This window comes from Dermacentor silvarum, chromosome 1 (assembly GCF_013339745.2).
Source record: "Dermacentor silvarum isolate Dsil-2018 chromosome 1, BIME_Dsil_1.4, whole genome shotgun sequence".
NCBI classification, from domain to species: Eukaryota; Metazoa; Arthropoda; class Arachnida; order Ixodida; family Ixodidae; genus Dermacentor; species Dermacentor silvarum.
Genome location: NC_051154.1, coordinates 153,116,098 through 153,129,631, shown reverse-complemented (window position 1 = coordinate 153,129,631; position 13,534 = coordinate 153,116,098). Strand labels below are relative to the sequence as shown.

At 44.3% G+C, this 13,534-nt stretch overlaps 1 protein-coding gene across 3 annotated transcripts in view; it reads left to right on the top strand.

The window, feature by feature from the left end:
* Window positions 1-310: 310 nt before the first annotated feature.
* LOC119436248 (uncharacterized) overlaps window positions 311-13,534 on the top strand; it is a 172,652-nt gene continuing 159,428 nt past the window's right edge. For all 3 annotated transcript variants that reach the window (XM_037703041.2, XM_037703039.2, XM_037703042.2), the window contains exon 1: window positions 311-658. In XM_037703041.2, coding sequence (XP_037558969.1) covers window positions 464-658 — 195 coding nt within the window. In that variant the 5' untranslated portion in view covers window positions 311-463. The remainder of the gene's footprint in view (window positions 659-13,534) is intronic.

Genomic DNA, 13,534 nt, shown 5'->3' with positions numbered 1-13,534 from the left:
GGAGTGGATTAAAGTGTTCGTATTTGTTCGCTTCTTACTTCCAAGGTGTGTACCACAACTACCACGACCATTTATTTCGTTTCCCTTGCACCGACGTACTTGCAATCTCGTACTCACACATACGGCGAGAAAAGTAGCCGGCCGCAGATAAAAGTGAAGGCGCACGTCGTATATATGCGCAATCGGGTGAAGAGCAAGAAAGTGACGCGCTTCGCAGGTTGCGGGACACGAAACGACTCCGCTGGCTCTCGGTTACCCCGGCAACACAAGTACGCCCGATAAGGCGATAAGCACATTGTTATGCCCGGAGCCAAGTGAGGAGAGCACACGTACTGCGGATGTGCACGGTGGCTTGGGACGCCCGCCGCAGCATGCAGCGCATTCGGTCCTCGTCCGGAGCTCCCATGCACGTCCTCTCGTCGGAATTTTGACCAAACCTACGCGCGTGCCGTACGGGCACAATATGTCAGACATGAACGCAAGGGCGGCTATCGGAGTCGTGGTGTTTGTCACGCTGTGCTTTCCGTGGGGAAGCGGCGTTGGTGCCTTTCGGGACCAGGTGCCTCGCCTTGAGGGGCACGGTTACACGGACATCATTGTGCGCCTGCCCCACGGCCTGAAGCACAGGGATCCAGGAGAATTCTTCGGTCAGCTCGAGGCAAGTGGATCTTTTAGCATTGAACTTGGCGGTGGGGCATTCCTCTCGCTCACGTCCGCATTGTGTCTGTTTTGTGCCTGCAAATTACCTCCTCCTCCTCCTACTACTACTACTACTACTCATAATAATAATAATAATAATAATAATAATAATAATAATAATAATAATAATAATAATAATAATAATAATAATAATAATAAATAACGTTAGCAAATTCACAGTCGTCCGCTTTCTGGCTGGTTAGAATTCATAAATTACGCATCATCATTTCTGTTTTAAGTTCGTATAAGAGAGCGCTGCCAGAGTAATTGCAATATCTTGCTTTGCTACATAGGCCACGAAGATTACTTACATGAATTGTTTCTCTCGTGAATGTCATTTGTTTAGGTTCTAAAGGGCGTGTTAACGCTTTCGGTGTATTCTTCTTCGGTGGAGTTGTGGACGAGCCATTAGGGCTCTCAACCACTTCAAAACAAATGGCTTCAGACAAAAGCAAATGCACTATGTAATCTTTCTGTCGAGTTAATACGCCAAAAGATCAGGGTGTTCGAGTTTCAGGAATATTTCAGAATGCTCATGTTAGCTTGTTGTCGGCTTCTTGTCCCATTCCTGTCGGCTTTTTTCAATGTTCCTGCTGGCTTGTAAGGCCGGCATACCAGGAACATTCAGTAGACACTTATGAATAGACCGATTAAGCCAACACGCGTTGTACATTGTAAATTATGCATGAATTGATTGTATCTGTTTTGCTGCAACAGCAGTATAAAAGTCATAACAGGGTTTGCTCTGTCTGTGCAACCCATCCGTTCTGTGGCGCAGCGGCAACCGTCGCTGTGCCCTGATTAATTCATCATTTATTTACTATAGGATACAGATACCACATAAAACATTTTACTGCTACGGCATTTAAGTCGTCGGGCAGCTGCCGTCGCGCCGTCATGCCATACCGGCTACAATAAATTGTTGGTTCACATATTTGTGTTTCCTAAGAAAAGCGCCGACCAACATCTCCGGCATCCAGAGCAGTTGCTTACATCGCCACGTACAGTCAATGCTTGTAATGCGTTTGACATGCGGTGTAAACCACGCGGTATTCGGACATAAAACAATGCTGAAAAGTAGTTAAATCACACTAATTTTTGCGTATTTATTGTGCGACGTCCCACTCTGAGCAGTGTAGGTGTAAGCAGGGGCGGATCCAGGTTTTTTTCTGAGGGGGGGGGGGGGGGGAGGGGGGTCAGCTTCTGTCAATGATGATGATGATGATAGTAGCCTTTCTTATTTACCGAAATTCACCGTTTCTGCTCACGATAAACCCGCGTTTTATACGGCTAGAGCTACACCTGTAGCCCACCGTGGTGGCTCAGACAGCGTTACGCTGCTGAGCACGAGATCGCGGGATTCGCGGCGGCCGCATTTCGATAAGGGCGAAGTGCAAAAACGCCCGTGTGCTTGCGTTGTAGCGCACGTTAAAGAACCCCAGGTGGTCAAAATTAATCCGGAGCCTTCCACTACAGCGTGCCTCATAATCAGAACTGGTTTTGGCACGTAAAAACCCAGAAAGAGGAAGAAGACCTGTAGCGAAACCAGATATCGGTTTCTCCGAGCTTATAGGAAAAGGACGTTACCCAATACAGCCATGTGCTTGGCGGCTGTGCCTGATAATACCGGGTGTTCAAAACTAAGCTTTATGCTTTTCTTAAAGTTAGGCACTGGGCACACGAAGACCACCTGTGCAAATAAGTTATGTGGCCAGGGGGGCACAAAGTGAGATGATAATTATCGCTGTGAGCAGCCCAATTAACTAAAATTGAACAATTATTTTTGTCGACTGCAGTAAGTGGGTATGTTTGTATTGAAAACTTAGAGGCAGTCGTGTTTATTACTACAGTCAATAAAAAGTTAATTATTCAATTTTAGTCAGTCCGGCTGCTGACAGCGATAATTATGATCTCACTTTGTGCCCCCCTGGCCACATGACTTATTTGCGCAGGTGGTGTTCACGTGCCTCCCAGTCCCTAATTTTAAGAAAACCATAAAGCTTAATTTTGAACACCTGGTATATCTAGCCTGTATTGTTTCTTAAAATAAAACTTGGGATGATCTGTTGCAGGTTCGTTATAAATGTGTAAGCACAGGTCCGTCTTTGGAGTTCTGTTGGGACACCTTGTTTTCTTTAAGGAGATTCTATGTGTTCGGTTGAGACACCTTCGTTTGCTTTGGAGCTCCAACGCGGCAACCACTACGCTGGTTGTTTACGATATGCGAATCACCGCCTATAAAGACTCACGACGCCACCTACAAGAAGAACGATGCGGCGTAGTAGCCGAGAGCGCGAGCCAGCGTCTTCATGTTTTGTTTCCCACGCGACGCCATCCTTTTACACAAGGCGCGCATCTGCTCCCGTTTCTCTAACCACGCGACGCCATCCTAGGCCCGCGCGCTGGCGTTGGCCGTCACGCTCCGCCACTTCGCAGCCGCTGCTCGAGGCTTCGCCCCGCTCCGCAAGAACGCCCACTCAGACAAACGGATCCGGCTGCTTTGAGCCTCCTATGCTTAATGTACGACAATAAAACTGCGAAGGTTCAATGAAAAACTTGCAGCATACTGCGCTCGTACTGGATATTGTCAACATGTAACTGTGATCGCAATGAGTGCTACAGTTAAAAAAAGTTGCCCATGCGTAGTTCTTAGTTTAGCTGTTAGTTGTTATTATTTATACAGGGTTTGTCCGAAAAGTAATGTCAGTAATGTCAATTAAAAAGAAACTATTGATCAGATCGGTACAACACAATAAAATGTTTCAAAATAGGCTCCTCCTGCGTCGTTACATTGCTTCTAGCGAGATTTCCAATCATCGAAGGCGTCACTGACAGTAGGCCTCCTTAGGAATGTCCTTTATAGCCTTGGTGCAAGCCTCTTCGACTTTGCCAACTGTCGCGAAATGTTGTCCTTTCATGGGAATTTTCAAGCGCAGAAAGAAGAAGAAGCCTGGGAGAGCCACGTCAGGGCTGTAGGGCGGCTGAGGAACCATTGGCATCTTTCAATCGGCCAGGAAGCGGGTCACGAGGAAGGCGGTGCAGGCTGCATGGTGCATTCTCATGGTGAAGTTTCCAATTGCCCCCGATATCAGGCCGGGTGCGATGAATCCTTTGTTTGAGTCGCTTGAGCACTTTTGACCTTTGACTTGCTAATTCTGGCCTTCTTGGGGCGAGGGAACGCCGAGCTGTGCCACTTGGCACTTAGCCTTTTTGTTTCGGGGTCGTATTCAAACACCCAAGTCTTGTCACCTGTGATGACATTGTGCAAAACGTGGGGGTCACATTCGCAAAAGTTCCAAACCTCCTGGCACGTTTCAACTCGGTTCGATTGTTGGTCGTCCATTAACAATTTGCGCGAGATCTTCGCGCACACTTTTCGCATCTGAAAATTATTCGTCAAAATCTTGTGAATGGTATTTTTTGGAATGTTTACTGTCTGCGCCACTAAACGGACACTCAAACGAGGGTCTGAGTACAAAATATCTCTCGCGCGCGTCACATTTTCGTCGGTGATGGTCGTTGATGGCGGTACAGCGCGGGCTTCATCACTGACCTCTTCACAACCTTCTAAAAAGACCCTGTGCCCCCGGTAAACTTGACGTTGGGACAAACAATTATCACCAAAAGCTGTCTTTATAATAGGAACAGTTTCCTCTGCAGACTTGCCGAGTATCACACAAAACTCGATGGCGGTCCTTTGTTCCAACGAGCGCTGCATTACGGCTTGCACGGTAATTGAAAATGAGTTGACGAAAAAATGCCAGGCCTGCGCGGCACACGCAGCACAGACAGCGTAAGCTAGAGGAGCGTTTCGACAGTACTACCTAGTAATTTGAGTGAATGCGTCAGGAACGCGCTTGGGACGCCGTCGCGCGTGCAAGCCGACGCGTTCCATCGCCGATGGCTAGCTCCGTTCGGCCCAGCCAAGCGGCGGACAATGCAACTACGGCTGTCATATTCGCTCCCACTGCAACGCGCCCGACGCGGCCTGCTTGGGAGACTCCGTCACGCGTGCAAGCCGACGCGTTTTATCGCCGGCGGCATCATCGCGACCCGAAACGGCTATTGGAATGAGCCCATAACAGCTTACGCTGTAAAACCTTGTCCTTACTCTCCAGATGGTCGCAGACGACTGAGCGACCGCGCGTGCGTAAGCTAACTTCCCCCTACACCAATCCCAACTGGTCTTAGCGCGCTGCGACGTATAGTCGCTTCACAATATAATCACTGACATTACTTTTCGGACAAACCCTGTATATGAACACTTCAGCAAGTGATTTCTTTCATCAAGCAGGTTGGTCGCGGAACCGATGACAGCCAATGAGGCAACCGATGACACCCCAAGGGGCAACTAAGTTGATCAGGCGCGACGGCACTCGCGCGGACATCGGCGTGCTTGGCAAAAGGGACGTCTCCTCGTTCATTCGACGCCACCGACGGGACGAGTAAGGCACCGCCGGCGCCAGGAGGTCGAGGTGTTCATGAGAAAAAATAACTACGACAACTTCGCAACACTGCACCCCGACGGAATACAACTAAGCTTGTGAGCGAGCTAGCTTTACTTCCACATGGCTGATATCACTGGTACTCGCGAAAAATACTCTTGAAGAATGATAGTGGCCATATTTTTTTTGCCACAGGGCCCTCCCGCTGTCAGCGAGGGGCCGATGTGGAAATCTGAGGGGGGGGGGGGGGGGGGGTCAGGACATCCGGACATCCCCCCTGGATCCGCGCCTGGGTGTAAGTGCTTGGACCCTTCGACAACGGAGAAAGGAAGCTCCTCGCACAGGGAGTTGCAGCTAGCGATTAGGTTAGCCGGGGCTGGCGCTTCGCCAAGCAGGTCTTCCGTGTACTGTAACAGTCTGAGCCCTTCAGCAATAAATTCAAGAGTGGTTTTCTTTTGAAAGCACCGTGCTGTCACTGGCACATGAGTAGAGCATTTGTTTACATTGGACCGATAGCACACTCACAGTCACCGCTGGTTGTTCGCTTGACAAATTACGCAAGCGATGTTTCTATGAAGATAATCAGTAGCTTAGCTTAGCAATGCGTTAAAATTTCCCTCATCTGTGTGATCTCATACAACTCACAGAAGCGGTGATGAATGCGACTGGCCTTTCACAATGGTGGCAAGGCCAACCTCTCGCTTATCACAGGTATACATTCGTCGTCTCTCTCTTTCTTATACTCCATCATCCCTCTCACCACGTGTAGGGTAGCAAACTGGTCGAAGTCTGGATAACCTCGCTTCCTTTCCTTCCTCCCTCTCTCTCTCTCTCTCTCTCTCTCTCTCTCTCTCTAGAACAAGCAAAACATCGCTGATTTCATGGCTCTATTGCGAGAGCCGAAAATGCACTCCATAAAAATAGTATTTTTTTTTCTCATCAAAATGTCTTAACCTGCAGTTGGAGACACGCCCGCAGCGTGTACACAAATTCAGTGGATTAGGCTCCATGCTATACATACAGGGTGTTTCAGCAAACACTTTCAAAATATTTTAAAGGTTGCCTGTGGCAGATAACACAATAGTAGTTCATGAGCTGGTCTACTCGAAGAGGCGACATTACTTGCACAAAAATTGAAATGCATAATCGACTAATTAAGAAAATTTCACCATTGCCACCACTGCCCTTTATGATATGCATGATAAGCGTGGAAAAGAAAATCATGATCATCATCAGCCTATATTTATGTCCACAGCAGGTCGAAGGCCTCTCTCTGTGATCTCCAATTACCCGTCTTGCGCCAGCTAACTCCATCCTGCACCTGCAAATTTCCTAACTTCATCACCCCACCTAATTTTCTGCCGTCCTCGACTGCGCTTCCCTTCTCTTGGTATCAATTCTCTAACTCTAATGGTCCACCGGTTACCTATCCTACGCATTACATGGCCTGCCCAGCTCCATTTTTTTCCGTTTAATGTCAACTAGAATATCGGTTATCCCCATTTGTTCTCTGATCCACACCGCTCTCTTCCTGTCTCTTAACGTTAGGCCTAACGTTTTTCCTTCCATTGCTCTCTGTGCGGTCCTTAACTTGTTCTCGAGCTTCTTTGTTAACCTGCAAGTTTCTGCCCCATATGTTAGTACCGGTAGAATGCAATGATTGTACCCTTTTCTTTTCAACGACAGTGGTAAGCTCCCAGTCAAGATTTTGCAATGCCTGCCGTATGCACTCCAACCCAATTTTATTCTTCTGTAAATTTCTTTCTCATGAGTAATTGGCCTAGATAAACGTACTCCTTTACAGACTCTAGAGGCAGACTGGCGATCCTGAATTCTTGTTCTCTTGCCAGGCTATTTAACATTATCTTTGCCTTCTGCATGTTAATCTTCAACCCCACTCTTACGCTTTCTTGGTTAAGGTCCTCAATCATTAGCTGTAATTCGTCCCCATTGTTGCTGAATAGGATAATGTCATATGCAAACCGAAGGTTGTTGAGATATTCGCCGTTGATCCTCACTCCTAAGCCTTCCCAGTCTAAGAGCTTGAATACTTCTAAGCATGCATTTAATAGCATTGGAGAGATTGTGTCTCCTTGCCTGACCCCTTTCTTGACAGGTATTTTCTACTTTTCTTGTGGAGAACCAAGGTTGCTGTGCAATTCTTGTAGATATTTGCCAAGATATTCACGTATGCCTCCTGTACTCCTTGATTTCGCAGTGCCTCTATGACGGCTGGTATCTCTACTGAATCAAATGCTTTTTTCAAAATCTATGAAAGTCATGTAGACAGGTTGATTGTACTCCGCAGATTTCTCTATTACCTGATTGATGACATGGATATGATCCATCGTAGAATATCCCTTCCTGAAGCCAGCCTGTTCTCTTGGTTGGCTGAAGTCAAGTGTTGCCCTGATTCTATTCGAAATTATCTTGGTGAATATTTTATACAATACTGAAAGCAAGCTAATGGGTCTATAATTCTTCAATTCTTTAACGTCTCCCTTCTTATGGATTAGTGTAATGTTGGCATTCTTCCAGCTTTCTGGTACACTTGAAGTCGTGAGGCATTGCGTATACAGGACCGCAAGCTTTTCAAGCATGATATCTCCTCCATCTTTGATTAAATCTACTGTTATTCCATCTTCTCCAGCAGCTTTTCCCCTGGCCATGTCTTTCAAAGCCCTTCTAACTTTATCGCTAGATATAGAATGAGCCTCTGTATCCTGTTCATCACTACTTCGAATGAAAGTAGCTTGGCTGCTCTGGGAATTGTACAGGTCAGTATAGAACTCTTCCGCTGTTTTTACTATGTCATTGAAATTGCTGATGATATTAACCTGCTTATCTTTCAGTGCATACATTTTGCCTTGTCCTATGCCAAGTTTTCTTCTCACTGATTTCATGCTGCGTCCATATTTTACTGCTTCCTCAATCTTTTCCATGTTATAATTTCGAATATCCCTTACTTTCTTCTTGTTGATCAGTTTCGACAGTTCAGCGAATTCTATCTGATCTCTCGAGTTGGACACTTTCATGTTTTGTCGCTTTCTTTATTAGGTCCTTTGTTTCTTGGGAGAGCTTACCTACTGGTTGCCTTGGTGCGTTACCTCCCACTTCAATTGCTGCTTCTGAGATCAGCCTAGTTACGGTTTCATTCATTACCTCTATGTTGTCTTCATCTTCCTGTTCTAAAGCTGCATATTTGTTTGCGAGCACCAGCCTGAATTGGTCTGCTTTTACCCTTACTGCGTCTAGGTTGGCCTGTTTCTTCTTGACTAATTTATTCTTTCTCTCTTCAAATTGAGAGAAATCCTAGACCTCACTAAACTATGGTCACTCCACTTTATCCTACCTAACACTTCTACATCCTGCACTATGCTGGGATCGGCAGAGAGTATGAAATCTATTTAATTCCTTGTCTCTCCATTAGTAGCTTTACAGGTCCACTTCCTGTTGCTGCGCTTCCTGAAGAAGGTACTCATTATTCGGAGCCTATTCCTTTCCACGAATTCTACCTAACATCTCTTCTCTTGCATTCCTAGAATCGATGCCGTAGTGGCCAATTGCTTGCTCACCAACCTGCTTTTTCCCCACTTCTGCATTGAAGTCGCCCATTACTACAGTATACTGAGTTTGCACTTTCCTCATTGCTAATTCAACATCTTCATAAAACTGTTCCATTTTTTCATCATCGTGACTGGAAGTTGGGGCGTAGGCTTGTACTGCCTTCATTTTGTACCTCCTATTCAGCTTTATTACGACGACTGCTACCCCCTCATTAATGCTGTAGAATTCATCAATGTTGCCCGCTATGTCCTTATGGACTAGAAGTCTTACTCTGAATTCTCTCTTATCTGGAAGACCTCTTTAGCAGAGGACACGGCCGTTAGCCAGCACTGTATAAGCCGCACCAGTTCTTCTAACCTCACTAAGGCCAATAATATCCCAGGCAATACCTGATAATTCTTCAAATAGCCCTGCTAAGCTGGCCTCACTCGATAGGGTGCGCGTGTTCAACGTTGCCAGGTTCAGTTTCCAGTGGCGGCCTGTCCGGACCCAGAGATTCTTAGCACCCTCTGCCGCGTCGCAGGTCTGACCACCGTCTTGGTCAGGTGCTCCGCAGCTGCTGGGGACTGAGGGCCATGGGTAAATTGTAGGAGTCATGAGGGAGGTAGTGGCCGAATACTGAACCAGGGAGGCCAATTCCTGTTCTGGTGAGGGAGTGGCCTTCCTAATTTGGTTGCACCTTGAATTTATTAATATCTTCTTAACCCAATATAACGCAGCTTTCCCACTAATAGACAGAAAAATTAATGTTAAGAAGTTTAAGAAGCCTTGGATGAACAAATCACTTTATACAAGGCTAACAAAGAAAAATAAAATGTATCATGAGTTTCTCCATAGTAGAGATCTATCTCTGCTTTCGCAATTTAAACAATTTAGAAATGAACTTAACGAAGACTTTAAAAATGCTTAATCTAATTATTATATAAGCTATTTTTCTCGAATTCAAAATGATAGCCGTAAAGTTTGGTTAATAACTTGAGGTTAATAACTTGAAAAACAAAACTAAATGGAACAACAGTGAAATAACCACAGCTAATGGTAAATTAACTGGCCATGAGCTATCAAACGCCCTGAATGGCTACTTCAATAATGTCGGTTCACCAAATCTTGTTACGCAAGCTCCGGTTGATAGTTTTGTGGGCCTCACCACTGCATTACTGAATTCTATAGCACTCGCACCAACAACCCCTCAAGAAGTAGCTACATTAATTTTTTCTTTAAAGAACGATGTATCCGCTGGATTTCACGATATAAGAGTAATTCCCCTAAAGTATGTATGCACCGTTATATGCGATGTCTTGCCATACATTATAAACCTTATTTGTCAACAGGTGTTTTTCCGGACAAATTAAAATTGGCTCGAGTGGTTCCAATATATAAAGGTGGTGACCTAAACAAGCTGTCTAATTATCGACCTATTTCGGTATTACCTGTTCTATCAAAAATTTTTTGAAAGCGTTATTAATTCTAGGATAGCCAATTTTCTGCATAAATACAATGTCATTGCTGATTCACAGTATGGGTTTATAAAAAATAGGTCCACGGAACAAGCGCTGTTAGTTGTTAAAGACAAAATAATAGATAGTATTGAATGTAAAACATATACGCTTGGCCTATTTTTAGATCATTTGTCCATCATGATACTCTCCTTAAGAAGCTTTGTGACTGGGGGGTTCACGCTATTGCGCTGAACCTGTTGAGAAGTTATCTGAGCAATAGGCCCCAATACGTACGAACAAATCACATCTCCGATACACAAACAATAATGCATGGTGTCCCGCAGGGATCAATACTAGGGCATTTATTATTCATTACATATATCAATAACCTAGCCGATATATATGTAATTCTCCAGATCTGGTAATGTACGCCGACGACACAAATATTTTCTTCCCGCTCATTACCCGCCCTCCAATGTATGGTTAACACTTATTTACTGAAGCTTCGTGATTGGTTACACGCAAATAAGCTTACTTTAAATATAAATAAAACAAAATATATTATCTTCAAGCCGATCAACACCGGGGAACGTTCTTCTATACAGATTCATTATGATATTACAAAAATCAGTCAGGTTTCTTCTCAAAAAATTTCTCGGCGTGTGGTTTAATGAAAGTCTTTCTTGGTCTATACAAATCTCAAAACTTGCTTCCGAACTGAGCAAAATTGTCGGTCTGCTTTTTAGGATTTCTTAACTCTTGCCTGTTTGGTTGGAGGTGTCAATGAATAACGCACTGTTTTTCTCAAAACTGACATATTGTAATCTTGTATGGGTTACGACTACATCTTCAAATTACCATAAACTACTACTGCTACAAAAAGAGCCTTGCGGGCTATTGAGGGCTATTACGGTGCACGACAAAAATTACGTACACAACCCTTGTTTATTGAACATCGCATACTACAAGCTGACCAAGTGTATTATCTACGGCTGTTGCAATACATTCATCGAAACCGTTTGTACTCTGTACTGATAGGACTATAAATTACAACCTTCGTGAGGTAAAACTACGAGTTCCACGAACGCGCACGAATTATGGTAGACAAAAGCTAAACTTTTCAAGTACCCAAAGCCCTCAACAAATTTACCTTTACTGATTATTTCCTTTTATCTATAAATGTGTTTAAGAAAAACACGAAACGACGTTTGATTGAAGGCGAAATTCAAATGTAAAAAAATGTAATCCACAGTATGTTTATATATGTATATATATATATATATATATATATATATATATATATATATATATATATATATATATAATATATATATATATAGTACATTCTGAGCGTGAAAGAAGCCCGCGAATACACGCAAAGTGCCTCGAGCGGCCAGTCGCGCGGCAATTCTCAGTGTATTCGCGGGCTCCTTTCACGCTCGGAAAAACAATTTTATGTAGCGCATATTGAGCAACAGAAAGCTGTATCGGGTGTTTTTCATGTTTCTCTACAATTTGCTCATTGACACTTCGATAATTAGAACAATATTTCTCGAGTTAGATAATTAATTACAATTAGCTAATTAAATCTCAGTTACGAAAAAATTACTTGCGGCTACTCCACTGCACTGGAAACAATAGGCACTAGGTTTGCTTCGCGTAACGCCGTTCCTCTTTTTTAAACCGTGCTGCGTGATAGCTGGGATATATATATATATATATATATATATTGCCGGTGTCAGGCGCCACTTCATGCCTGAAATTGTAGTGGACTGGAGGAGGATTCGAACTTACGAGCTTGAGATTATACTCTATAAAAAAATCGAACAGAACATTACACGTCTAGGTATACAATTACACCAAAATCCTCCAACTTAAAACTTAACTGCAGAATGACTCTAAATAAATGATAATTGAAATATCATATGCGGCACAAACGCCATGAACTGTCTGTTCGTACTCTACATTCGTTATTAACGCACATAATAGTGCCACTGAGAGCCTCGTTGACTTCATGGATGTACTATCAGAGTCGTTCTCATTTTGCGGTCAAAACTCTTAAGTGCGACACACGCATAAAAAAAATCTTGCTCAAATTACGCGCTCAAGACAAGAAAATTCGCGCTTATTTAAATACTTCCACGCACTAACTGAAACTCAAATGCTGCCGTCTTCTAGATACAGGTGCGAGACACGCACATCCTTAGACATACTCTTACATAATACGTCGAAGAGAAAAGAAATCTGTAGAGTATACCATTGCTAAAAGCGATCCGCGCTGCCCGTTTCTAAGGCGCGGTATTCTCTACGTGCGTGCGGGAACAACCATCCGGCGATTTCCAAAATCAGCTGAAGTAGACTGCAGAATAACCAGTATCTAACCTGATACAGCGTTATTTTCAGAACTCGCGAAATCCGAAAAGTCGGTTTAACGGAAACTCACACGAACTATCTAAAACAAGTCGCAGTCAAAACTACACTCAGGCTTTTTATCTTCCGCCTACATATCTCTGCGAAAAAAAAAAAACACTGACGTTATCCTTTCTCGAGCGTTCAGCTGTCACGTTTTTCTGAAAGCAAACATCAAATTAACTCAAAATTTATCTGCCGCTGCCTCGATCAGAAGAGACCAACACTGCCCTCTGCCTAACAGAACGTTCCTAAATCTCGAAGTTGTTCCAAAGTATCCTCAAAGAAATGGATAATAATGAATGCAACTTGCCAAACGTGCCTCGAAAGAAAAGCACTACTGTCAAACAAAACACGACTTGTCACGAACTCGTGCAGAAGCGTCGCTCATCAACTGGCGCAACTTGCGCGTGACCTTCCAAACTATATGCCGTTGACCAGCACAGAAGCAACAGCGGCCGCCGGCCATACGGCGCCCGTTAATCGGCGTGTCACTAATAAATTAGGTTATAATTTCTCGTATAAACGAGGTATAGCTATGGTGGTGGAGCAGCGCATTACGGGTTTAATGTACGCGGATGAGATTGCTTGTTAGCGGTTAGTCAGAGAGAGGTGGTGCTGAGACGTGCTTCCTAAAGGGCTGCAGAAAATAGCACCTCTTCATCTCTGCAATTACTCTATCGCTCGCTCAGTCGGAGAGATATAGAGCTTCTTGCAGATACAATATGGACGGAAATAATGGCGAAGTAATCAAAGAAAGAAGGCAAAAGAAATAGCGTTATGGGAGCGCGATAAGTATGAAGCATAGTACGAGGGAATGGTTCCCGCGGACTTATGTTTGCTAACTCGGCGCTGTGCTTAAAATCTGAAGTGCAAGTGCGACTGGAGATTAATTAGAGGGCTGTTAGAAGGCTAGCACTGGGAGCGCATGGAGAAAACACACTCACACTCACACTCACACTCACACTCACACAC